Source organism: Eumetopias jubatus, unplaced genomic scaffold (genome assembly GCF_037043125.1).
Source record: "Eumetopias jubatus isolate StellerSeaLion01/CBP00866 unplaced genomic scaffold, mEumJub1_p1.0 scaffold_10, whole genome shotgun sequence".
NCBI lineage: Eukaryota > Metazoa > Chordata > Mammalia > Carnivora > Otariidae > Eumetopias > Eumetopias jubatus.
Genome location: NW_028274816.1, coordinates 98,961,468 through 98,985,086, shown reverse-complemented (window position 1 = coordinate 98,985,086; position 23,619 = coordinate 98,961,468). Strand labels below are relative to the sequence as shown.

The 23,619-nt window shown below is 42.2% G+C and overlaps 2 protein-coding genes across 7 annotated transcripts in view; both read left to right on the top strand.

Moving 5' to 3' along the window:
* Nucleotides 1-3,849, top strand: part of LOC148163392 (leucine-rich repeat-containing protein 37A3-like) — a 39,920-nt gene extending 36,071 nt beyond the window's left edge. Inside the window, 2 exon segments of the mRNA XM_088027066.1 lie at nt 640-1,342; nt 3,774-3,849. Of these exon segments, the coding sequence (XP_087883192.1) occupies nt 640-1,342; nt 3,774-3,849 (779 nt within the window).
* Nucleotides 3,850-7,157: 3,308 nt separating this feature from the next.
* LOC148163391 (leucine-rich repeat-containing protein 37A2-like) lies at nt 7,158-21,914 on the top strand. Of its 6 annotated transcripts, none has more exons than XR_015769316.1 (9): nt 7,184-7,317; nt 9,904-11,717; nt 12,112-12,216; nt 16,201-16,250; nt 17,590-17,644; nt 17,726-17,868; nt 17,963-18,081; nt 18,977-19,119; nt 21,849-21,914. XR_015769316.1 is itself a non-coding variant. In XM_088028230.1 (7 exons), the coding sequence occupies exons 1-7, from the start codon at nt 7,170-7,172 to the stop codon at nt 18,063-18,065; spliced, it is 2,394 nt and encodes a 797-aa protein (XP_087884356.1). In that variant the 5' UTR covers nt 7,158-7,169; the 3' UTR covers nt 18,066-18,172. The 6 variants fall into 6 exon arrangements, 3 of the variants coding, with proteins under 3 accessions (XP_087884356.1, XP_087884355.1, XP_087884354.1); XR_015769317.1 differs by having other exon boundaries at nt 17,963-18,128; nt 21,853-21,914; XR_015769315.1 differs by having other exon boundaries at nt 17,963-18,128.
* Nucleotides 21,915-23,619: the final 1,705 nt, after the last annotated feature.

Sequence of the window (23,619 nt, the reverse complement as noted above, 5' to 3'; positions counted from 1 at the left end):
TTCTGAAACAAATAACGCAACGTATTTTGAGAAAAAAAAAAGAAAAAGAAGAAGATAGCAGGAGAGGAAGAATGAAGGGGAGTAAGTCAGAGGGGGAGACGAACCAGGAGAGATGATGGACTCTGAAAAACAAACTGAGGTTTCTAGAGGGGAGGAGGGTAGGGGGATGGGGTAGCCTGGTTATGGGTATTAAAGAGGGCACATTCTGCATGGAGCACTGGGTGTTATGAACAAACAATGAATCATGGAACACTACACCAAAACAAATGATGTAATATATGGTGATTAACATAACAATAAAAAATTAAAAAAAAAAAACCTTTGGTCCTGGGGCTTACCATAACTCCAGAACCTACTACAGAGACTGATACTTCTCCAACCATGCAAGAGACCCCAGCTCAGCCTCCAGAGCCACCTAAGGAGGTTGTTGTTCAATATCCATTTCATCAGGAGGTGACAGCTCCAACTCCAAGTAAGGATCAAGGTCAGCATCCAGCATCACCCAGCACCACATTTCATCATGTGGACTTGGGGCTTACCATTACTCCAAAATCGATTACAGAGGCTGCACGTTCTACAACCATGAGGAAGACTATATCTCCTCTACCAAAGGACCTTATGTGACACTTGCCCATCCAGAACAGGTTCAGAGTCAACATCCAAACCTGACTGAAGTCACAGTTCTACCTATGGACCTGGAAATTACTGTAACTGCAGGATCCGATATGGAGGTTCAACCTTCTCCAACCTTGCAAGAGATCCCAGCTCAGCCTCCAGAGCCACCTAAGGAGGTTGTAGTTCAATATCCATTCCATCAGGAGGTGACAGCTCCAACTCCGTGTAAGGATCAAGGTCAGCATCCAGCGTCACCCAGCACCACAGTTCATCATGTGAACTTGGGGCTTACCATTACTCCAGAACCTATTACAGAGCCTACACATTCTACAGCCACGAAGAAGACTATAGCTCCTCCTCCAAAGGACCTTGAGGTGACACTTGCCCATCCAGAACAGGCTCAGAGTCAACATCCAAACCTGACTAAAGTCACGGTTCCACCTATGGACCTGGAAATTACTGTACGTCCGCAACCAGATTCATCTGAGACAGTTTTTCCCCCAACGACCCAGCGTTCAGTGCTGCATTTTGTTAAATATACCCCAGAAAAGTCATACGCAACTTTAACTGAGCAACCAGAAGAGAATGCTACCACGAACATCAACATATGTGAGCTCTGTATCTGCAAAGATGAGACGCTGTCGTGTACCAGTTTCAGCCCAAAGCCGAGGCTCCACAGAGTGCCTGTGCCAGAGCCCAGCACCTACAATGGCACCTTCACCATCTTGTAAGTATTGCCTTTCCTCATTTGTTCTCTGCCTCCTGCTTGCCATGGCAGCCTTTTCTTCGAGGTCTTCCTGGGCCTTCCTCATCTCCCCAACCCATGTTGACTTTCTGTTTTTACCTTTTCTTTGTCAACTGTCCCTTATCTTTGTTTTGCTTTTTGCTATTATTCCCCCTTCTCCAATCTTTTACTTGCAATTGTCCTTATTCCTTTTTCTTATCCAGTTTTTTATCCCCATCATTTCATTCCTTAATCTCTACTCTCCCATATTTGCTCCATCCTCTTTATAGCAACATGTCCTTCTCTCCATCTCATTGGAGGTGATACAACAAAGTGGTTAAGAGTAGAGATTCTGGAACTAGACCACCTGGGTTTGAACCGAGGTCTGTCACTTAATAGCTTTTGATTCAATTTCCTTTTCCGTAAAATGCGAATTATGATAGTTACCATCTCATGGGCTTATTGTGAGATTTAGATGAGTTAATACAGGTAAAGCACTTATATTGGTGCCTAGCATACATATGAGTGTTATCTCTTATTATTTGACTCCTCAGTCATGTTCAGAACTCATCTTTGTCCCCTGGCCTTCTATATATAGCACCTATTTTGTGCCCAGCCCAGGACTCAGTACTGTGGGATCCATGAGAGTATGACATTGTCTTTAGAACGTGAAATGATAGGTGGGAAGAAAGGAAACAGGCATAGAAAGGGAGGTGACCTATGATTAAGTACAGACCATAGGTGCTATAATTCACCAGAATCTGTAATCAGTAGAGCGTGGAGGTGAGGGAGAACTGCAGGGATAAGCTAAATCTGTAATCAGTAGAGTGTGGAGGTGAGGGAGAGCTGCATGGATAAGCTAAAACTTTAGCTGAGACTTAAAGAGTGGCTATGATTTGTTAAATAGAGCAAAAATAGGGAGTATAGTCTAGGCAAAGTCTGCAAGACCGGCTGCAAGACCGATCAGGAATTAAGAATTAGGTTAGGACGCTGTGAAAGATACGACTGTGAAAACCCTTGACTATCACCTAGAGGGGTTTGAAAGTTACACTCTGAGATATAGAGAGTCACTGAAAGTTTTCCCACAAGAGATACATATCATTAAAACAAGAGGATTGTTTTTGATTCCCGATGTAGAGCGATCTAGAGAGGAAAGCTTGATCTAGGGAGACCAGATAGAATGCTCTAGCAAAAGCTGGGAGTAAAAATGGCAAGGGGCCAGATCAGAGTGGCTGTGATACGAGTAGAAAGAAAATCCTGAGAGCACCGCAAAGGAAGAAGCAACAAGACTGAGTAACTGATGAGAGTAGCGGGTAGGGTGTGTCCAGAAAAGAGAAAAATGAAACATGACTCTCGAAGTTTTTGTCCTGGATGAGCAGTACAATGGCGGAAGAACAGGTGGAAACACAGCAGTTGGGAAGGAGAGCCAGTTTGAGGGAGCTAAGTTCAGCTTTAGGCATCTTTTCTCAGGGAACATAAAGCAACCAGAAGGTTTCTGGTTCCTGGAAATGGCCACTAGGCAGATGGGCAGATGGGTACCTGTTTTGCCTTCTTTTCTGACTCCCCTAGAAAAAAATGTGTCTATAAACTGAATAGGTAAGTTGTTGCTGAGGAAAGCTAAAGGTAAAAATACATAGAGTTAGTGGATGAAACGGAGTCTCCGGCATTTCATGGCTTCTTTTAAACACATGCAATTCGTGGATACACTCTCACTGGGGTTTTGTTTGTTTGTTTGTTTGTTTGTTTGTTTCTAAATGGCACAAGCATATAGGATAAAATGTAAAAATCCCACCCCACCCTCCCTACCACCTGTAAGATAACTCCTGTTACCATTTCAGTGTGAGTCCTTCCTTCCCATCGCTTTCCTTTGCCATTTTTCCCCTAATGAGGTAATACTTCTATTCCTTGCTCAGTGATTTGCTGCTTTTCCTTATGCAGTACGTCTAAGAAATCTCTCCATATTAGTTCCTCTAATTTCTAACTTCCTTTATCCGAACAGCTGAAGAGGTTTCAACAGAGGGCACTGAGCCAAACCTTTGGTGTTGCCTGGCTTAGGGTTTCTTTACCTTTGTTTGCCTATAGTGATACGTTTTTGCCATGTTTCTGTCGAATTATTATTTTCTCACTGATTTATGAAGGAGCCATTTTGGACACATCAGCGATTTTGGAAAAAACACTTATAGTCAAAGTAATTAACTGGCAATATCTGTCCAAGATAGGAAGTTCAGGTTCTAGGGAGATGCCTTGTTTGCGCCAGCAGCCCCACATCATCTCTTCCTTAATTGCGCAAACTGGGATGCCGATAGCTGTGGAAATTAGAATGCTGGTATTTTCTGCATTTGAATATTCCCCACAAGGTTCCCAATGCTTCTTTTACTTACTCTGTTCATTCTTTTCCTACCTATTCAAGGATCTGAACTGTGTTTCTTTACAGAAATTTCGAAGGAAATTCTATTTCTTACATTGATGAAAATATATGGAAGGCATACCGTTGGGCTGAGAAACTGTGAGTATATTCTCTCCAAAGACAAATACAAAAAACTTAACTGCATTCTAAGATCCTTGTTGGTCCAGAATTTGGAAGTCAGTAGCTCTGAGGAAAGGTATTTCCCCCTCCATATCCCAATTCAACCTCTATTGACTGTAATTCAGTGTTTATTTTAAAAATTAAATTTGGCAGGCTCTCTTTAAAATTAGAGTCAATCTAAACTTCTGTTCCATTAGACAAGGAATACATGATTATATTCTCAATATATAAAAATGAAAGAATATAGCTATAGAGTGAACATCCTCCTTGTGTTCTGATCCCCCACCGCTGAGATAGCCACTACTCTGGATTTCATATATGTCCTTCCAGACCTTTTTCCATGCATTTGTCTACATACATATGAATAGACAACAAAATAGGTTTGTTGTGTCATTTTCTTTCTTTCTTTCTTTCTTTCTTTCTTTCTTTCTTTCTTTCTTTCTTTCTTTCTTTCTTCCTTTCTTTCTTTCTTTCTTTTTCTTTCTTTTTTTTACGTAAGTGGTAACATCCTACAACTCGATTCTTTTGCTTCATGGTAGGTCTTAGATTTCTTTTCTTCTAGTACATAGGGAGTTACCCCATTCATGTAAACTCCTGCGTAATATTCCATAGTATGAATGTATTACAATTTAATAATTCCCCTATTGATGGATGTTTAGACTGTGTCCGGTTTTCTTGTCACACGCATTGCTGCAGTGAACCACCTCATCCATGCATCTCTGTGTACACGGGCAAGGATTTCTGTGGAATAGAGATCTAGAAATGGAATTGTTGGGATGAAGACTAGGTAGATGTCCAATTTTAATTGCCCTCAAAAAAGCTGTGCCGACTTACAGTCCAACGCATAGACCATGACAGCATTCACATCCTCACACCCCTCCGCCACTGGATATTCTCCATTTCTTGGCTGATCTGATGGGTGAATAAAAGGGGTCTCATCTGAATTTGAAGCTTTCTGATTACTTGTAAATTTAAATATCTCTCTTTGTTTACTGAACATTTGTATTTCTTATCTGAATTTTTTGTCCTTTGCCAACTTTTTGTTATCTTTTTTTAATTGATTTGTAGAAAAAGTCAATGTAGACACAAATGATTTTGGAAAAAACATTACACTCAAAGCAATTAACTGGCATTTTTCATGACAGTTGTGTATCGTATCATTAGTTCAACTTGAGTAGATAAGTCATAAATGACTCCTGAATTAGTAATAAAAGACATAGTAGTCATAGTAATCTAAACATAGGAATTATGATCCCACTAAAGTAGATCCCCCACCCTTCGTCTGATATCTTATCGGTAAGGGAGAAATGCTAAAACCAAGCAAATTTTCTTTTATTTTATGAATTTCTTAGATACTATTTATAATTTGTATTTCCCCATGATAGTGTCTGACTTGGAGATTTTATTTCCCATACTTGTAAGGAAACTGAAAGTAATTTGGCCCAAGAAATAAATAACATTACTTTTCTTTAGGGAGTGGAGGGCGATGGGTAGGCTGAGGGACAGGAGTAGCAGAAAAACTTTGAATTGTGTACTACATACCTTTTGAATTTTGAGCCATGTGAATACATATATATAAAACATATTTTTAGAAAATAAATAGAAATTTAAAAATTAATTTATTGAAGTATAGTTGATGTAATATTAAATTAGTTTCAGATGTACAACATAGTGGTTCAACAATTATATACATTATGAAATGCTCACCACAATAAGTGTATTACAGTATTATTGACTGTATTCCCTACATTGTACTTTTCATCCAGTGACTTATTTATTTTATAACTGGAAGTTTGTACCTCTTAATCCTTTTCACCTATTTTGACCTTATCCCCACCCTCTCCACTTTAGCAACCAGTTTGTTCTCCATATTTTAGAGTGTGTTTCTCTATTTTTTGTTGTTTGTTCATTTGTTGTTTTTTTTAATTCTACATATAAGTGAAATCACATTGTATTTGGATATTTAAATAGTAAGAAAAGCCTTATATATTTACCTATGTAGTTACCAGTTCTAATGTTCCTCACTCTTTTGTGTGGATCCACGTTTCCATCTGGTATCATTTTCCTTCCGCTTAAAACTATTTCCTTTAGCACTTCTACAGTGTAAGTCTACTAGCGATGAATTCTTTCAGTTTTTGCATGTCTCAGATAGTCTTTGTTTTGCTTTTGTTTTTGAAAGATCTGAATATAGAATATTAGCTTGATAGTTGTTGGGTCCCCTCTCTTCACTGCTTTAAAGACATTGCTCTACTGAGTTCCATTATTTCCAACAAGAAATATGTTGTCATTATTATCTTTGTTTCTCTATACGTTGTGTGTGTGTTTTTTTCCTTTGGCTGCTTTTAAGATGTTCTCTTTATTGATGGTTTTGAGTAGTTTGATTATGATGTGCCTTCATGTAGTTTTGTCCATGTTTCTTGTGCTTAGAGTTTATTGACCTTCTCGGATTTGTGGGTTTATTGGGTTTGCCTGTTTGGAAAATTTTAGGCTATTATTTTTTCAAAATTTCTTATATTTCCTCTCCTTCATTCACTCTAAGTACACATATATTAGGCCACTTGAAGTTGTTGCACAACTCACTGAGTTCAGTAGAGGCATGGGTTTTTTAGTGTGGGTTTTTTTAACATATGAAACACAGTTATAACTTTTTTAAAAAAATTCACTTATTTGAGAGAGAGAGAGCATGAGCGGGTGGGGCAGAGGGAGAGGGAGAGATCATCTCAAGCAGACTTCACGCTGAGCTAGGAGCCCAATGTGGGGCTTGATCTCATGACCCTGAGATCGTGACCTGAGCTGAAACCAAGAGTCAGATGTTTAACTGACCGCACCACCCACGCACCCCAGTTACAACAACTTTTTAAATGTCGTTGTCTGCTAATTGTAACATCTGTGTAGATTATGGGTTAGTTTTGATTGATTGCTTTCTATCTTCAGTATGGGTCATATTTTAGACTTATTCAGACTCTTGTTAGAAATCTACCCTCTTCCTGTGTGCTCTCAAGCCAAAGGGAGACTTTTGGGTTGGAAGGAGATACTTCTGAATTCAACTACAGATCAGTGCCACCCAGTTCTCATCTCTATCTTATTCTAGGCATACCATACCCCCTACCATCCTTACCTTTCTGTGGACACCTCTGTCCTTCTATTTATTTACAATATTCAAGAGCAGCAGTGGGCCAACTGGTCCCTACCCAAACATCCAGGCCACATGCCTCAAGAATTCCTTTTTGCACAGCCCTGTGATGCCCTTGGCCTGCCTACTCAAGTAACTCCTTTACCACTAATTTAATTCTCTGTGTTTCCATGTATAGGATTTTACCTAGCCGTATGGCCTGCTGTCTCTGCCAATTCAAAAATAATATTGAGGTTGTCTGCAAGACAGTCAAGCTGCATTGTGACAGTGAATGTCTGACAAATGCCACACATTGTGGTGAGTCTGAATTGCCTCATGGTAAATTTTTAAATTTTTATTTTATTTATGTTTTTTTATTTTTAATCAACCATGATAAAATTTTTAACTAATGATGTCATTGCATTATTTTTATTCATTCAGAGTCAAATCCCTAAATCTCTCTTTTGTTAAGAAAGATTTATTTATTTATTTGAGAGAGAGAGAGCACGCGAGTCGAGGGAGGGGCAGAGGGAGAGAATCTCAAGCAGACTCCCCGCTGAGTGCGGAGCCCAGCGCGGGGCTCGATCCCATGACCTTGAGATCATGACCTGAGCCAAAATCAATAGTCGTATGCTTGAGCCACCCAAGCACACCTCAGATCTCTAAATTTCTAAGAACTATTCCTTTGTTAAAAGTCAGATTCTCAGTTATGTTATTAAATTAATTACCCCCAACTGAAAAGTTGTTGATAGAGTGCCTCACAGTTTGTAAACTGATTTTATATGCATTAGATCTCAGGTGCCCTTTGTCTTATAGGACAGGTGAAGATACATTTTTATTTTGTTTATTTTTACAAGTAATATACTATAAGAGTAAAAGTGGTGCTGATTTATAAAAAAGTGTTATTCAGAGCCTGAGACTCTCTGTTCCCTAACCAGAAGCTGCTACCTTCTAATGGATAGAGAGGGCTCATCAAAAGGAATGAGATCTTGCCATTTGCAACGACGTGGATGGAACTGGAGGGTGTTATGCTGAGTGAAATAAGTCAATCAGAGAAAGACATGTATCATATGACCTCACTGATATGAGGAATTCTTAATCTCAGGAACAAACTGAGGGTTGCTGGAGTGGTGGGGGGTGGGAGGGAGGGGGTGGCTGGGTGAGAGACGTTGGGGAGGGTATGTGCTATGGTGAGCACTGTGAATTGTGCAAGACTGTTGAATCACAGATCTGTACCTCTGAAACAAATAATGCAATATATGTTAAGGGAAAAAAAAAAGAAGAAGATAGCAGGAGGGGAAGAATGAAGGGGAGTAAGTCGGAGGGGGAGACGAACCATGAGAGACGATGAACTCGAAAAAACAAACTGAGGTTTCTAGAGGGGAGGAGGGTAGGGGGATGGGTTAGCCTGGTGATGGGTATTAAAGAGGGCACATTCTGCCTGGAGCACTGGGTGTTATGCACAAACAATGAATCATGGAACACTACATCAAAAGCTAATGATGTAATGTATGGTGATTAACATAACAATGAAAATTTAAAAAAAAGATAGAGAGGGCTCTTCTATTCTTGGATTGTCCAACTCTGAACTTGTTCTGAATCTTAAGCTTTTCTGTCTAAAAACACTCAGGTGCTTTTAAGTATTTTTCTGTATACTATGTTTTATTGGCACTAACTTGATGACTTCCAAAATGTGCTTTTGCACTTGGATAGCTGGAATACAGGTCCTTATCAATGATCTAGGGTACATCAGAAATAATACTAAAAAAAAAAAAAAGAAATAATACTTTGCTACTTCTGTAAGTAAGTACAGTGTTGCTTATTTTTCAAAACAATTTTTTTACCAATTATATTACTCCCTTCTCCCTTAGAGGTGGGTAGAATAGGCATGTGTAATCTCCGTTTACAGGTGAGGAAGACTGTGATCAGAGGTGTTAAGTGCTGTAGCCTAGCACTCAAGTGTCTCATTTTGCACTCTCGGCAAGCCTGTTGCTCCTCCTTTCTCGTGACCCTTATTACCTCCTCCTCTGACCCTCACCACCACCACTAAAAATACTTCCAGATCTTCTGGAAAAGAAACCCAGCAGCACAATGCTGTGCCATCTATACAAGCTGTGCACCTGACCTTCAGATAGTTGGAAGCTCTGAACAGTTCCCTAAATAAAGCAAGAAATATTAGAAATGAGAGTGAAGTAGGCATCTGGCAAAAGATTCTTTATCCCTTCTGCATGTTAAAACCTCAAGTATCATTCCATTGATTTATTGAACATTCCACATTGACATATCTCTCACACCTGGGAAATATCTTAACCTAGACCCCAGATCCCTGCCCAAATTTAAGCAAAGAGCCAGGGTGGACATAGTGGGTTTTTTTCTGTTTAGAGCTTATGTTATGTGAGCTGCAATATATGGGAGCAGAGACCAAGCAAAGGAATTGGTGGGTAGGTAGAGAGGGCATGTCCAGATGAGGACCTGCTAACAGTGGGTGTTGTCATGGGCATCTGTGATGGCAGCAAGAACACAAGCATGCTGAAGAGTGCAGGCAGGAAGCATCTGAAGCAGAACAGGATGGGGTATATGAATGCCAGGAGTCACATTAGATCTGCACACAGTTTAGCTGAGTGTCTTCCAGCCTTGACTTTTTTTGAGTACTGCACAGTCGAGCCTTTGGGGACCCATGGAATAATCCCAAATACAGTTATTCACACTATGGATGGTTCTGAGTAAATAGCTGCTTTTTCAAAAAATACCCTTTTCTCCTTTTGTTGTTGCCAATCAGAGATTCAAGTTTGAGTTTGTCTCCTCTCTAAATGGTACTCAAATATTTGTCGATTCTTAATTTATTTGGGATGTATGACTGTGGACTGACAAAAAGCTATACTATCAGTCTTTCATTATCAAAACTAGTCTCTTCTTTGTTGACAGATGAAGAATTATCTGTAAGGAACGCAGAAGGATCATTCACGAAGGTATTGAAATCCCGGAAGAAGAGCACCAGTACTGAGCTGACGATTGAGCCAGAGAAGGCATCCTCAGACAAAAATGGCGTCAGTTTAGCCTTTCTGAATGAGCAGCTAGACTTTAATGATGAAAGTGATGTTATTAGTGCGCTGAATTACATATTGCCTTATTTCTCAGAGGGAAATCTAGAAGATGTAGAATCAACGTTATTACCATTCATTAAACTTCTGTTTTCAAATGTGCAAGATGGAGACAAGCCCATGGGTCCCTTGACAAACAACACAGGGAACACTTCTCTTAAACCTGGACCCAACAATTCAACTTACAAAAATAAACTGAGGAAACTCTATTCTCTAGAAAATTTATTAGATGCAGAAATTCAAGAAAAAATTGATGAGGTGAAAAAGAAAGAAAAAACTGCCATGCTTATACATTCCGGCCTTTTCGGTCCCAAATTCAAACGCCAAATCTTTCCAAAGAAATTGGAAACTACCCAAGCACAGGAAAAGAGCCTCGCCAAGGCTGAGAGTGTAGGGAAAAAGATGCTGAGAGTAAAAAAGGTTATCAAGGGCCCAAAGGGCCTAAAGAGAAGGCACTTCAAACAAGTGGGCAATCAGAGAAACTGGCGGCAACAGAATGCCCAGCCATTTGTGGAGAATAGGGCCAAAGAAAGAAGGGTCAGTAGACCGTCCCCAAGGGAGCTGGAGCAGCTTCACATGGCGCAGAGGCCCAGGAAATTAGTGGGAGACTCCTTCAATACGGAGCCTTCGTTCATAAAGGAGCACAAGGCAGCAGTCTCTTCGTTCGTGAAACAATACTCCTTGGGCAGGCCTTCTGCCTCCACTGCTCCAAAATCCCTACCTGAGGTGAAAAACAAATCAAAAGACTTAACCTACACCATTTTTGTTTTAGAGGATGCAAATGCTAGAGTTAGGAATATGAAGGCTTCTAAACCAGTCTCACATTCCAGAAAAAAGTACCTCTTTCATAAAACTCGCTCACGTGTGGTCCACAGAGCACCCAAGGCCAAGCTGAGTCGAAAATTCAGAAAGAAAAGTCCTCTCAGTAATAGGCTGATGCTTGCAAAGAGGCCTCCATTCTCTGCCATCAGGAGCCTCGTAAATTCCCCTTCACGGGAGGCTTTTTCATCTTCAGGAGAACTAAGTTCTCAGGAAAATCCCTTTCCAGAATTATTAACTCCTTCAGAGCCTTTTAGACAAAACACTACTGTAGAAAACAGTACTGCACAGAATGTTTCTGAGAACCCTATTTCTACAAGAAACATGACTGTGCCAGAACAAACCCTCTTTGAATTCAGGAACCATAAGAATCTTTCCAGTGCATATTCTACAGCCACCACAGACAACTTTATGCCAACTGTTAAACAAACCAATGAAACACGATGGATATACAACAGCACGGGCACTGAATTGCCCCCGAAGCCCACAGGCTTCACTGTGTCGAAGCTTTCAGCTCCAGGTGACCTATTTGAAATTCAGCTAAACCAGCAGCTACGGTCCCTCGTCCCGAACAACGACGTGAGAAGGCTCATTTCTCACGTTATCCGGACTTTGAAAATGGACTGCTCGGAGACCCACGTGCAACTGGCCTGTGCCAAGCTCATCTCCAGAACAGGCCTCCTGATGAAGCTTCTCAGTGAGCAGCAAGAAGTAAAGGTGTCCAAGGTAGAGTGGGATACGGACCAATGGAAGACTGAGAACTACATCAATGAGAGCACAGAAGTCCAGAGCAAACGGAAAGGGCAGGAGTCCAGTGAGGTGAGGAAAACTCCTACAACATGGGATCTGGACTTTGAGTCAGTTTAGGACATGCCATGAAAGCGCCCAAGGACAAAGGCCAGGGGGCTCCTAGTCTGGGTCTTGTCTTAGCCAGGTCACATTGGCTAAGACAGTGATCTGCCACTCTGCTCATTTAGACAAGAGTGCCACTATCCCCAGGGTAGACGAGAAGAGGACCTAACATACCAGATAAACGAAATTTTGAAGAAAAGGCTAATGATAAGATTACATAACACATTAGATTTGGTGTGTTCCTTAAGAACCTGTAAGCCGCTCATCTGAAAGAATGGGGTCTATTTTAGAGGAGCTGAAGAATAGTTAGCTTTCATCTTGTGCCTTTGTTTTCTAAAAAAATGATTCTTTATTTTTTTAGCTCACAAAAGAAGTTCCAGGTTATGGCTATAACAACAAACTCATCTTGGCAATATCTGTGACTGTAGTAGTGATGATTTTGATTATAGTTTTCTGTCTCATTGAGGTAAGGACAACTGTTAATTCAGATTTTATCTTTATAATAGATTCAGAACCCACAAACTGAAAATCAAAGCCACTTTCCCACCTACTACTACTTGATGTTCCTCTTCAGTCTGGAGGACTGAGATATGCTTTGTTCTCTTTTTGCAAAGTATATGCCAGGGAATTTTAAAGGAACCCCACTGACAGGAGATCTGTGGATTGTAACCAAGGCAACAAGCCATTAGACTGTTCTGAGACATTAAGTTTAAGGAGGCCAGAGTTGACATGATAGTAACATTTCTTCAACTCCAAATTATGTTGATTAGATGTACTCACCAGTCACTCTCAGACTACCACTGATTTCTTTCCTTGGCTGAAATGATGAGAGAGATAGTCTCCACCCTCCTGGAGCTATCGGTCATCCGAGAAAAAAGGACATGGCTTACAGATAAAAATGTCATCTTGTTGATTAATTAGATTTACTTAGCAGCTTTCTCCTCCACCGTGTAAGGTGTTATGTAACTAGGTTCAGTTAAAATACTGCAGCTAAAATCCTGCATCAGACTCTTCCAAAGCATGTCCTATTTATAGTCGCCTGTTCCTGGAGCTTGCCTGTTTACCTTTTCTCCAATCCTATAATGACTCTTTACTTTTCCCAACAGGCAGGTGCTAAGGTTTTTAAAAGAATGATTTAACAAGTTGACAGTCTTGACTCTATCCTACCAATCCAACCTAATTTACCTTATCTACATTTTCTACTGTTGTGTCAGGCCTCCATTCCAACGAAAGCAGCCCCTCACCACACCCCAGTCACCCCATGCCCATTCCTGTTTCTGTCGGTGACTTTGCCCATCTGAAATTCCCTTAATTTGCTCTGCCTGTGGAAGTACCGTGAATCTCTCAAAAGCCAACTGAAGTTCATCTTTCTCCATAAAGCCTTCCCTGAATACTCCAGCGCTCCTGGTCCTAGTCCTTCTGTGAGATTTGTCACCATTTCTGAGGGTCTACAGTGATGCATCCCCCTCCCCTGTTAACAAAAATAAGGTAAACAATTTTTTAAAAGGCAGCTCCCCAAGAGAGAAACACCAAGGTCAACACATTGAGCAGAGCAGAGCAGAGATATGTAAGGATCAAGTGGCTTCCTGGTTTATCAGACCTGAGTAAAACCTGACTGGATATATTAACTGCTAAAGAGAAACGTGTCTGTCTTCAGGAAGGTTGGTCGGTAGTAAAACCATAGAAATGGTGAAGAAGAGCCCAACATGGGCAGTGCCCATCCTAGGCTTGCCCGAGAGTAGGGACGGCACCTCAGGCAGCAGATGAAAGTCAGGCCCACTAGTGAGGCTGTGCCTGGCGGGGAGACGGATGGATCTGGCTACTTCAGTCCTTTCTGTTAAACACTGGATTCAGCTGGTTACTTTCCTTCTAATTCTCTTCTCACCAAATAGCCTTCTGATTGTGCTTCAGTGTGCCACGGAGGCCTGTGTCCATGGGAGGTAATTCCGAATCATGTAGACACAGATGCCCTATCTGTGGAACAGATATGTTTCTCATTGTCAAGTCCTAACCTGGCATTCTGATTTTGATCAATCCTGGGGCATTGATAAAGTGAGATTGCCTCTATAGGAAGAAGTGAGTTCGCTTTTGATGAGGACAGAGTCTGATTTCTGAGCCCAGGAGGCTAGGAACTGGCGTGGAGTCAGCTTACCAAGGTCTCTGGGAAGATAAAGCATTGGCCATTGTCCAGATAGTACCCTCTGCATCTCCAGGTGGCACGTGGCCTTTGGTTTTTAGGGAAGTTCTATAAATTCCTATTGCTGTTTTTAATTTCTTAACCTTGTGTTTGTATTTATGTGGTTTCATCATTTTGCCTCCCTACTTTGATGATAAGCTTTTCGACGACAGAGACCATGCAGTGTTTTTCGTTTAAGACAATAGTAGTGTTCATAGGAAGAGAGATGAGACATTATGTCAACTTCACAATGAGGAATAAGGCAGCCTAATATTTATTTGAAGTAGCATACAGAGTCCAGCAATAGACAGACCCATGTATTACTAGGACTTCTGAAATGTTACCTTTTAGTATTCAAACCAGCGGAAGAAAATAAATAAATGGTAATAGAACAACTGCTTCATTATTGGGGAGGAAAATAACAGCAGATACCCATTCCTCACCTTAAAACAAACATATTTCAGTAAATGTAAAAAAAAGAACACAACCCATAAAACCATTAAAAGAAAACAGAAGCAATATTTTTATCATCTGGTGGTGGAAAAGAGCTTTCTGACCCAACACCACAGGCAGAAACCTTTGATAGATTTGATCATCCTGTCTGTGACACCATTAGCAAACGTGGCACTGGTTTATGTCAAGCCTAGGAAGAAGAATTTTCCATATCTGATTTAATCCCCACAATCCTGTGATGACAATATTACCATCCCTCTTTGATAACTGAAAGAGGATGAGCTTAAGGGATGGCAAAACCCAAAGCAGAACCCCGTTCCGCCTGACTGCAGACCCCGTGCTCCGGTTCCACGTGTTCTGTCTCCTTAAAGATGAAAACACTGGCAAATATTTGAAACATTGAAATTCAATGAAAGCTCCCGAAAAGATTAATATATTTACTATAAAGAGAGTTTTATAAATCAATAGGAAGACCAGCAATCCAGGGAGGGTGAAGGGGGCAAGGACTATGAATGATGGGCAAGGACCTATCTGCCAGTCCTCTCCTCACGCCTTCTGGGATGTGGGTCTTGTTAACGAGGCCTCTGTTGCCTCTATGCTGGTTTCTTCTATGCTCTCCTAACTTTTGTTGTCATTTATATTTTTTAATATGTATAGAATCCGTTTTGTTTTTTGGTATGGTTGAGGTGAGGGATCTAACTTTTTTCTTCTCCCTACCTAAAGATCCAGTCACTTTAAAATCTTTTATTGAATGGTTCATTCATTCTTCACTGATCTAAAATACTATTTTTATCTGGACTCTTATCAATCCAGTTTTCTTTCCCTGTACCAGTATCACACTATGTACTTAATTCCGGTTGCCTTATAATAACATATTTTGATGTCTGCTAGGGTAAGCTCCTGCTCTTTGGTCTTCTTTTTCATACATTTCATACCTAGGCTTGCATATTTTCTCCACCAAATGTCAGCTGGCCAGTTTTTGTTAAAAAACAAAACAACTATCTTGAGATTTGAATAGGATTGTTTTGAATTTGTAGGTTAATTCGAGGAGAACTGCCATCTTTGCAACATTCTAGGAACATGGTATCTCACATCATGTACTCATTTCTTCTTAATGTCCTTCAGAAGAGTTTTAATATTTTCATCTCATAAGCCTTACCTATTCTTTGCTATAAGTTCATTCCTAGGTACTTTATGCCTTTTATTGATATTGTAAACGAGATCATTCTTCCATTTGTTGACTAGTTATTTGTGGGATGTAGGAGAGCTATTGTGGTTTGCATGTTGAGCTCTTGACTTTGTATCTAGCCATCTTAGTGACTTCTCATACTTCAGTAAAATTGTAGTTGATTCTCTTGGGCCTTTTAGGTTGTCCATAATTTCATATGCAAATATGTTTTGTTTCTTCCTTTCCAATACTTCATTTTTCCTATTGCATTGATTAGGACCTCGTCAACAATGATGAATAGTAGCAGGAATAATAGGCATCCCACTCTTGTCTTTGACTTTGAAACAATGCTGCTGCTTAGCTTTCTGGTAGATGCTTTTCTTTTCTTTTCCTACCTCTAAGAGTTTTTATTAGAAATTACTTGTTGAATGTCATCTAAAACCGTCAATAAGACGTATTGCCAGCTACACACAAGATCCCAAGTTAGGTACAGTGGAAGAGTCATAGGACTATTAAGCAAACCGAATTCCTGTCCTCAAAAAAGTTACCATCTCACTGGCTAGGTAAGACTTAAAATACAAAGGAATGAATAAAGATTTGGAGGCAGTGGTCATCAAGATGGGTAACTGTGATCACGTTTCCTTCCAAAACAGATTTATTCTCACAGAGCAGCATCCGAGGAAGGTAAAGAAGGAAGGTCAAGGTAAATATGAGTCTGGCAATTGTTAAAGTAGAAATTTAGAACTAGATTTTAGAACTCCTCTCTATTTCAATCCCCTTGTTTTACGCCCAGGACACCACCAAAGGCAGAAAGAATACTTACTTGGCCTAATGCTTTGCCTGGATCCAGCAAAATTAGCTCCCCAGCCAAACCTGAGTTAGAATGAGACTGGCAGAGAGCATCTGCTGTCACCAGTCCTGTAAAGAAAGAGGGTGGAGGTGGGGAGGTGTTGGTTCCTGCTGGTAGTGAACATCAGGCCTGGCCGGAGGCCTTCTCGGAGGCTCTGGGGAAAGGATAGGGAGGGCCACAAAGTCTTAGGCTAAGAGGGCTAGTCTTCAAGGCTGATGGAAGGCAAGATATATGGCTCCTTCCTGTAAAGTGGCAGGAAAACTTTTTCTTCCTCCTCCTCCTGGTTTTCGAGCCCCCACTCTCCATTCCCTTTGTGCAGACCCCATAGAATTGTAACGGGGAGAGGCCTTAGATAATAGTTTGTCTCTTCCTTTTATAATAAGGAAATGGAGAAGAAGAAAAGGAAGGTAAATTGCCCCGTGGTCATACAGCTAGTGAGTGTCAGAAGATGGTTGCTTTCCAGTTGGGCACTCCTCCTCTGATTACGCTGTTCTTGGGCTGCAAGCTACATTTTATGTCACAATTCAGTACACACATACTGTAGAGACGTAAGCAGTTTCTAAGACAAACTTACTATACACTCTTTCTCTATAGTGTTTGTATTCAAAAAGAATATTTTGTGTTTTAGTGCTAGTTGTGACCTTTAAGCTGCTTTCACGACATACTCATCAGTGACAGCCTGCAGTGTGAAAGTCAGGGAGCTAGGTATCTTTGCTGGTTGGACTCAGGCATTTTCTTGGTGCGATTCAACTTGCAGGATAAAGCAGCTAGGGAAATAGAAGCACCTCTCCTTCCCCCTCCCCAGGAAATGATGTCTATGAGACTGAGTGCATAGGAGACCAATGTAAAATACCTCCGGAGAGTAAGGTGCTTCTGCCGTGCGACTGCACGGTTTGTTCACTGCACGAGGGCACTTGGCCAAGGGCCCAGGTGAGCGGGATGAAACTCCTGCCTATACTCCATGCCGAGCCACATACAAACATCTCCGACATTGTGGGGCCATTACAGACAGACATGGGAAAATTCTGGAAGCCCAGCATGCATGGGATTATTTTCAAGATCCCAGGCCTGTGGTGATTTTGCTTCCTGTGATTATGGACAGAGGTGTCCTAATAAGACCAGAGATGCACATTGTGAGAGGCATGGGAAATGGTATGAATCACTAATTGTCTGCGTGTGTGTTTCCTCCAAGGGGCTTCTTTCAATCCCTGCTGCGGAAGAGATGCTCAACAGAAAGTGAGAGTCAGGTAAATCTGAGCAGGGTAACGTCCTGTGGCTGGAGAGTGCAGGGGAAATGCAGAATTAACATCGTCCTTTCTGTTTTCTAGGAGGGCTTTTTCTGGAGAAGGCGGCCACTTTGGCTCCGGGACATGTACAGACCTCTCAATGCCACACGCAAGAAAAACATGGCACAGAAGCTGCATGACAGGGGTTCTTCTGATGAGGATGAGATTTTCAACAAGGAACCGGGGTACCTGATTTACAATTCTTACCTCAAATGAGTAAATTATGAAAAGTTGAATTGTTCCTCTGCAGAGTAAAAGCCTTTGGTATTCTTTTCGCAGAGAGAAAAGTGAAGCCCCAGCAGAGAAGGCTCAGGCCACAGATTCCACCACTGAAGAGCTGGGTGATGAGAGCGAGACCCTCACCGAGATTGTCATCGAGTGAGCCCGTCCTGCCTCAGGTCGCCTACGAAGCTTATGTTCTGATATTGGCTTCTCAGCATTGCTTGTAAAATACTTATTTTTCTCCTATTAAAATGTATGAATTCATAACCAATTCTAGCCATGTGGTAAGGAATTAAAATGGAACTAGTTAAACATGTCCATCCAGGGAACAGCGGCCACAGGTGTGAGGAGCAGGACTGAAGCTGGAATCCCTCGTGGGAGCCAGTGTACTTCCACAAGAGCAGTGCAGGCAAAGGAGGATGTGTAGGGGCGTCGTTCCCTCGTTTCCCTGATCAAATCAGTCTCTGGAAACTGGAAAACATATATTCAGGGAATGTAGACTCTTAAATCAGTTAGCAGTTTATTCTGGTGCTCTCTCCCCTGGCTATTCATAACACGCTTGACCTGCCCAGAGAGGACCATCTATTTCTGGCCCCTCTCATAAGGTCTTCGGCGTTGCCAGAATATTTGGATCACTGAGACTAGCTCCACTGCAGGGCTAAGCCCTGTCTTTCTTCCCAAGTACTCAAACTCATGCACACAATGTGTGCCCTGTCTTGGCAAGTAGAGGGTTCTTCACCCTTACAAGCCTGTGGATAATTCACATTGGGGTGTTTGGGGTTTGTTTTCTTAAAAAAAAAAAAAAAGAAGAAGAATGTGTGAGAGCATTAATTGCCCAATCTGCGGAAAAGGCAAAAATTCCTCCACTCCTGCGGCACCCGGGTGGTTCGGTTGGTGAAACATTAAACTCTTGGTTTCAGCTCAGGTCATGATGGATGTCCATACACGTAATTGGTGCTCATCACTGGGGGGCTAGTGGTGGTGAACGTCGGGGGCCGGGGGAATCGCATCACTAGCTTTCAGGTTACAGCTGCTTTCCATAGATTCAAAGCTGCTACTGCCACTCAACAGACTGCTGAGGTCACCACAACCCGCACAGTCCCAAGCCCGGGGACGAGTGGGGGAATATGGAGTCCAACGTGCTCCCTGCACGTCTGCTACTGCAGAGGAGGAGAGAGTGGCTTCCACCTTTTCACCTTCCAGATTTCACACAGGTACATTTTATTGGCAGAAGCCTGCTGTCAAGGGAATCTGTGAAATGTGGTTTGTGGGCTTCCAGCACCTGCAAAGAAAGGGATAGAAGTGGGTGTCAAGAGCCAACCAACACAATCCAACAAATGGGTGTGTGTTCAAGTCTTTCTAAAAGGGGGGTGGAGTCTACAAGGAGTAAGATGGTGGAGAACTAGCTATGTCAGAAACCTAGAAAGGTGTCATTCTAGCTAGGCAACAGGTGAGGTACCTGATACTAGATACTGATAACATGCAGTCATCCCCAGAGCTGACTGGAGAAGCACCTGGAGTGGATGCTTCGTTTGGTCTCTGGAATGTTCTCATTGGAATGAGAGCTGGAAAGACTATGGGCAATGAGGTATCTGAGGAAACACAGTCCTCAATCAAAAAGGCTGCCAGAGAAAAGGTATCCATAGGGAAACACAAATACTCAAAATATAGTCTTTAAACATCTAACTCAAACATCCTTGAGATGCTTCTTTAAAAGACTGATCCTGAAAAATTAACAGATTAATTAAATTTAAAGGCTGATCCTGTGCATCTCCCCTGTTGGAAATAAACCAAACCAGAAACTACTTAATTAGTCCAGACAGATCTCAATTAGTAATATAATACTGCAGTAGTAGAGGGAATATAGGACTGTTGTAGTACAGGGGATATGGGACTGCTGTAATACAGGGAATATGGGACTGCTGTAGCACAGGGAAAATGGGACTGCTGTAGTACAGGGGATAGGGGACTGCTGTAGCACAGGGAATATGGGATTGCTGTAGTACAGGGGATATGGGACTGCTGTAGTACAGGGAATATGGGACAGCTGTAGTACAGGGAATATGAGACTGTTGTAGTACAGGGAAAATGGGACTGAGGTAGTACAGGGAATATGGGACTGCTGTAGTACAGAGAATATGGGACTGCTGTAGTACAGGGAATATGAGACTGTTGTAGTACAGGGAAAATGGGACTGAAGTAGTACAGGGAATATGGGACTGCTGTAGTACAGGGAATATAGGACTGCTGTAGTACAGGGAATATGGGACTGCTGTAGTACAGAGAATATGGGACTGCTGTAGTACAGGGAATATGGGACTGTTGTAGTACAGGGAAAATGGGACTGAAGTAGCACAGGGAATATGGGACTGCTGTAGTACAGGGAATATGGGACTGCTGTAGCACAGGGAATATGGGACTGCTGTAGTACAGAGAATATGGGACTGCTGTAGTACAGAGAATATGGGACTGCTGTAGTACAGGGATTATGGGACTGCTGTAGTACAGGGATTATGGGACTGCTGTAGTACAGGGATTATGGGACTGCTGTAGTACAGGGATTATGGGACTCCTGTAGTACAGGGATTATGGGACTGCTGTAGTACAGGGAATATGCGACTGCAGTAGTATAGGGAATACAGAATTGGCCTTGCCTCTGGGCCATGGGTCATGTTTAAAGGCTACAGGAAAGCCCTGGAAAAGACAAGAGGAAGTTGAAACCAAATTTGGGCTCCTTGCTCGCATTGGTCAATTTGGGTTCACTGTTTGTGGTGCTCATGGTGGAGGTTGGCTGCTGATGTTTCCCTCAAGGGTTGAAGATGATGTAAGAGCTCAGCAGCTTCCTTCCCTGTGCCTCTAAGGCATAGAGGCCAGAAGCACCAGGAAGCAGTTGTCAGGGGCAGCATAAGCAATATTCCAGGCCTGATCACAGAGGCCTGCTAGGAAGGGCTCCGAGGGTGACCTTGGCCAAGCCCAGGGGAGCCTCCAGAGAGCGCTCTAGGGCCTGATGTCCGGGACCATGCTAGAGGTCCAGGGTATGGTGTTGCATTTCCAAACGAGATAACAATCGCCTGGTATTGCCAGGGAGAGGTGGTTACCAAACAGGAGATCCCTATCTTTCAGGACCTTCTCTGATCATTTTCTGCGGCTAATCGCCTCATCCCTTCTCCCCTCGGACCCCAACTCTCTTTCAGGCCGGCCAGCCTGCTTGTAATCCACATGATGTGCCTTTTTGCGTATCATTTTCTTCATCTCTTCCCTCACCAGATCATGTCTCCCATCTTCAAAATGATCTTCAGAACTCGCTTCACCCCACCAGTTTCCCCCAGCTTACTCTTTTATGTTCTTGCCTTTCCTTGACACCGCCACTCCTCAGCTTCCTTTTTGTTTACACTAGTGTGTCTGAGTGCTCTCTCAAATCTTGGGACTTTTCATGTCCCTCTGGCCTGTCATTCCTAATTACATTGTTTCTCAAGGACAAGGATTATATCTGTCCTGCCCTTTGACTCTCCCTAGTACAGACCAGCACTCAGCACGTTGGGTCAAAGAACAGAGAGTGGGATTGGCTGGGTCCAGATTGAGGTTTATCACTTGCTGTGTGACCTTGAACAAGCTACATAACCTTTCTGGGCTTCAGTTGTCTTATTTACAAAATGAAGATGATAATGGTCCTTTCCTCGTGGGGTTATTGACTTTGCAGAATGTCTTAGATATGGCAAGTGCTCAGTAAATGCTGCCTGTCGGTATTATTATTCATATTCGTGTTAAATTATTAGAAACCCTGCCAAAACATGTGGCCTAAAGTGCCACTTACAAATTTTACAGTTCAGCGATGCTGTCAATTTAAATCGGTTACATGTTGGCATCAGAAAACGTGTCTTTCCTGGCCGAAACACTGTTGATTACTCCTGTCTCGCTCATTTCCTCTCTCTTCCTTTGAGAGGCAGGTCCACGAGATCCAGTCTCACATGGGACACCTGGAGACCGGCAGACAAGCAGTCTCTGCACCGTGAGTAATTAACTATGGAGACCAGAGTCCTTTCTCTGATGACACCATGCTAATGGGCTGGGTTTCCTGACCGCGTTTCTGCCTCAGGGGCTTAATGATTCAGCGCAGAATGAGTTCTGTTGTTCGGTGGACAGAAACACCCTCTGGCAAAGTCGCTGGCTTCCCTGATTGCACCCTGTGGAATCCCACCAGTCGTACCCCCGTGACCCCTCCGCTCAACCTGACATGGCCCTATGGGAATGGACATTCTCTCCTCCACCTGTCTTCATCTAATTACCGAGCCCTTAGAGGACTGTGCTCCATACCAACTCAGAGATGTTGAACTGGAATCGGTCATTTCTTCTGAGCTGAGAACTGTGGCTTTTTTAGGAGGATTATTCAGAAACGAATAGCAATATTAATTAGTTTAGTTCCCACACCGTGGTTTCTTTGGAGAAGAGCTCTGCTTTTTGTTTCGTGGTTTCTTTGCCGTTGTAAGGAAAGGTCCTCTCTCGGAGCTGGTCAGACAGGCACCACTGGTTCCCCACACGCTGCGGAGGCCACCCCCTCACCTCCCTGCCGGGCTGTCAGCACGCCCGATTCTGACCACTCGTGCCTCCTTTCCACAGCCTCAAAAGCGTCTCTGGGTTCTGTGCCCACCTCGTTCTCATCCAAACTGTATATCAGCTGTAGGTTGGACAGGTCCACTGTCATGTCTTTCTGGGGCGAGAAGCAGTCTGGGTGCCTTTCTTCTGTGCACAGATTAGTGTCCAATCGGCTCTGTTTGCCTTCCCAACATTCCCGTTGTCGTATGATGAAAAATGGAAAAGCGGTAATTTCGACTGTTTATCAAAAGGGATAAGGAAAATGAGTGTATTTATCATATCTTTATCTCTGTGGATTCTTTCCTGGGCCTTTCCTAGTGATATTTGGTCTATTTTGGGGACATCAGCGTCAGCCTGCCCATTCTTATGGAAAGCCTTAAGGGAGCACTTCTCTGTGTTTCACACACTAATCTTCCCCTTTGCTTTTTTTTTTCTTTTAACCTCATTACTGTAGGGAATTCAATTGGCAGCCTTTTTACTAGATATTTATAACTCGTATCTGAGAATAATCTCAAAGGAAAAGAGACCTCATTCTGTTTCAGAAGATACTGCATTTTGCTTATTTTGTTTCTAAAGGCAAGAAATTTATTTCTACAGATTTATCTAGCTTTTTTAAAAATTGGCATTGTTATGGCTTTAACAGCTACATGTGTGTATGTGTTTAGAAAAACATTTACAGAGTACTTAGTATAACTTGAATTTTTTCCAGTTACTCACTAGTATATGTGTTTTTCTCCTTTTAAAATGTGTTTCTTTGAATTTATTGGATATGGAAAAAAGATGTGTTTAATGTATCCTTCTAATTTAAGTTCGCTGTCTCTTCCAGCAATTACTCTTTTTTCTCTTTTGTGCAGTAGTAGAAAACGAAATCCAAGCAAGCATAGACCAGATATTCAGCCATCTAGAACGTCTGGAGATTTTGTCCAGCAAGGAGCCCCCTAACAAAAGACAGAATGCCAGACTGTGAGTGCACTGACACCCTCAGCCCGTGAGGGCTAGCCCAGGGGAGGCTAGCGAATATTCTGAAAAATCCATTTACACATTGAAAAACGAGACTCTGTAAAGATAAAGTTCCCCTAAAGGGCACGATTCCATTTCACTGATGCTTCCTCAAAATAAAA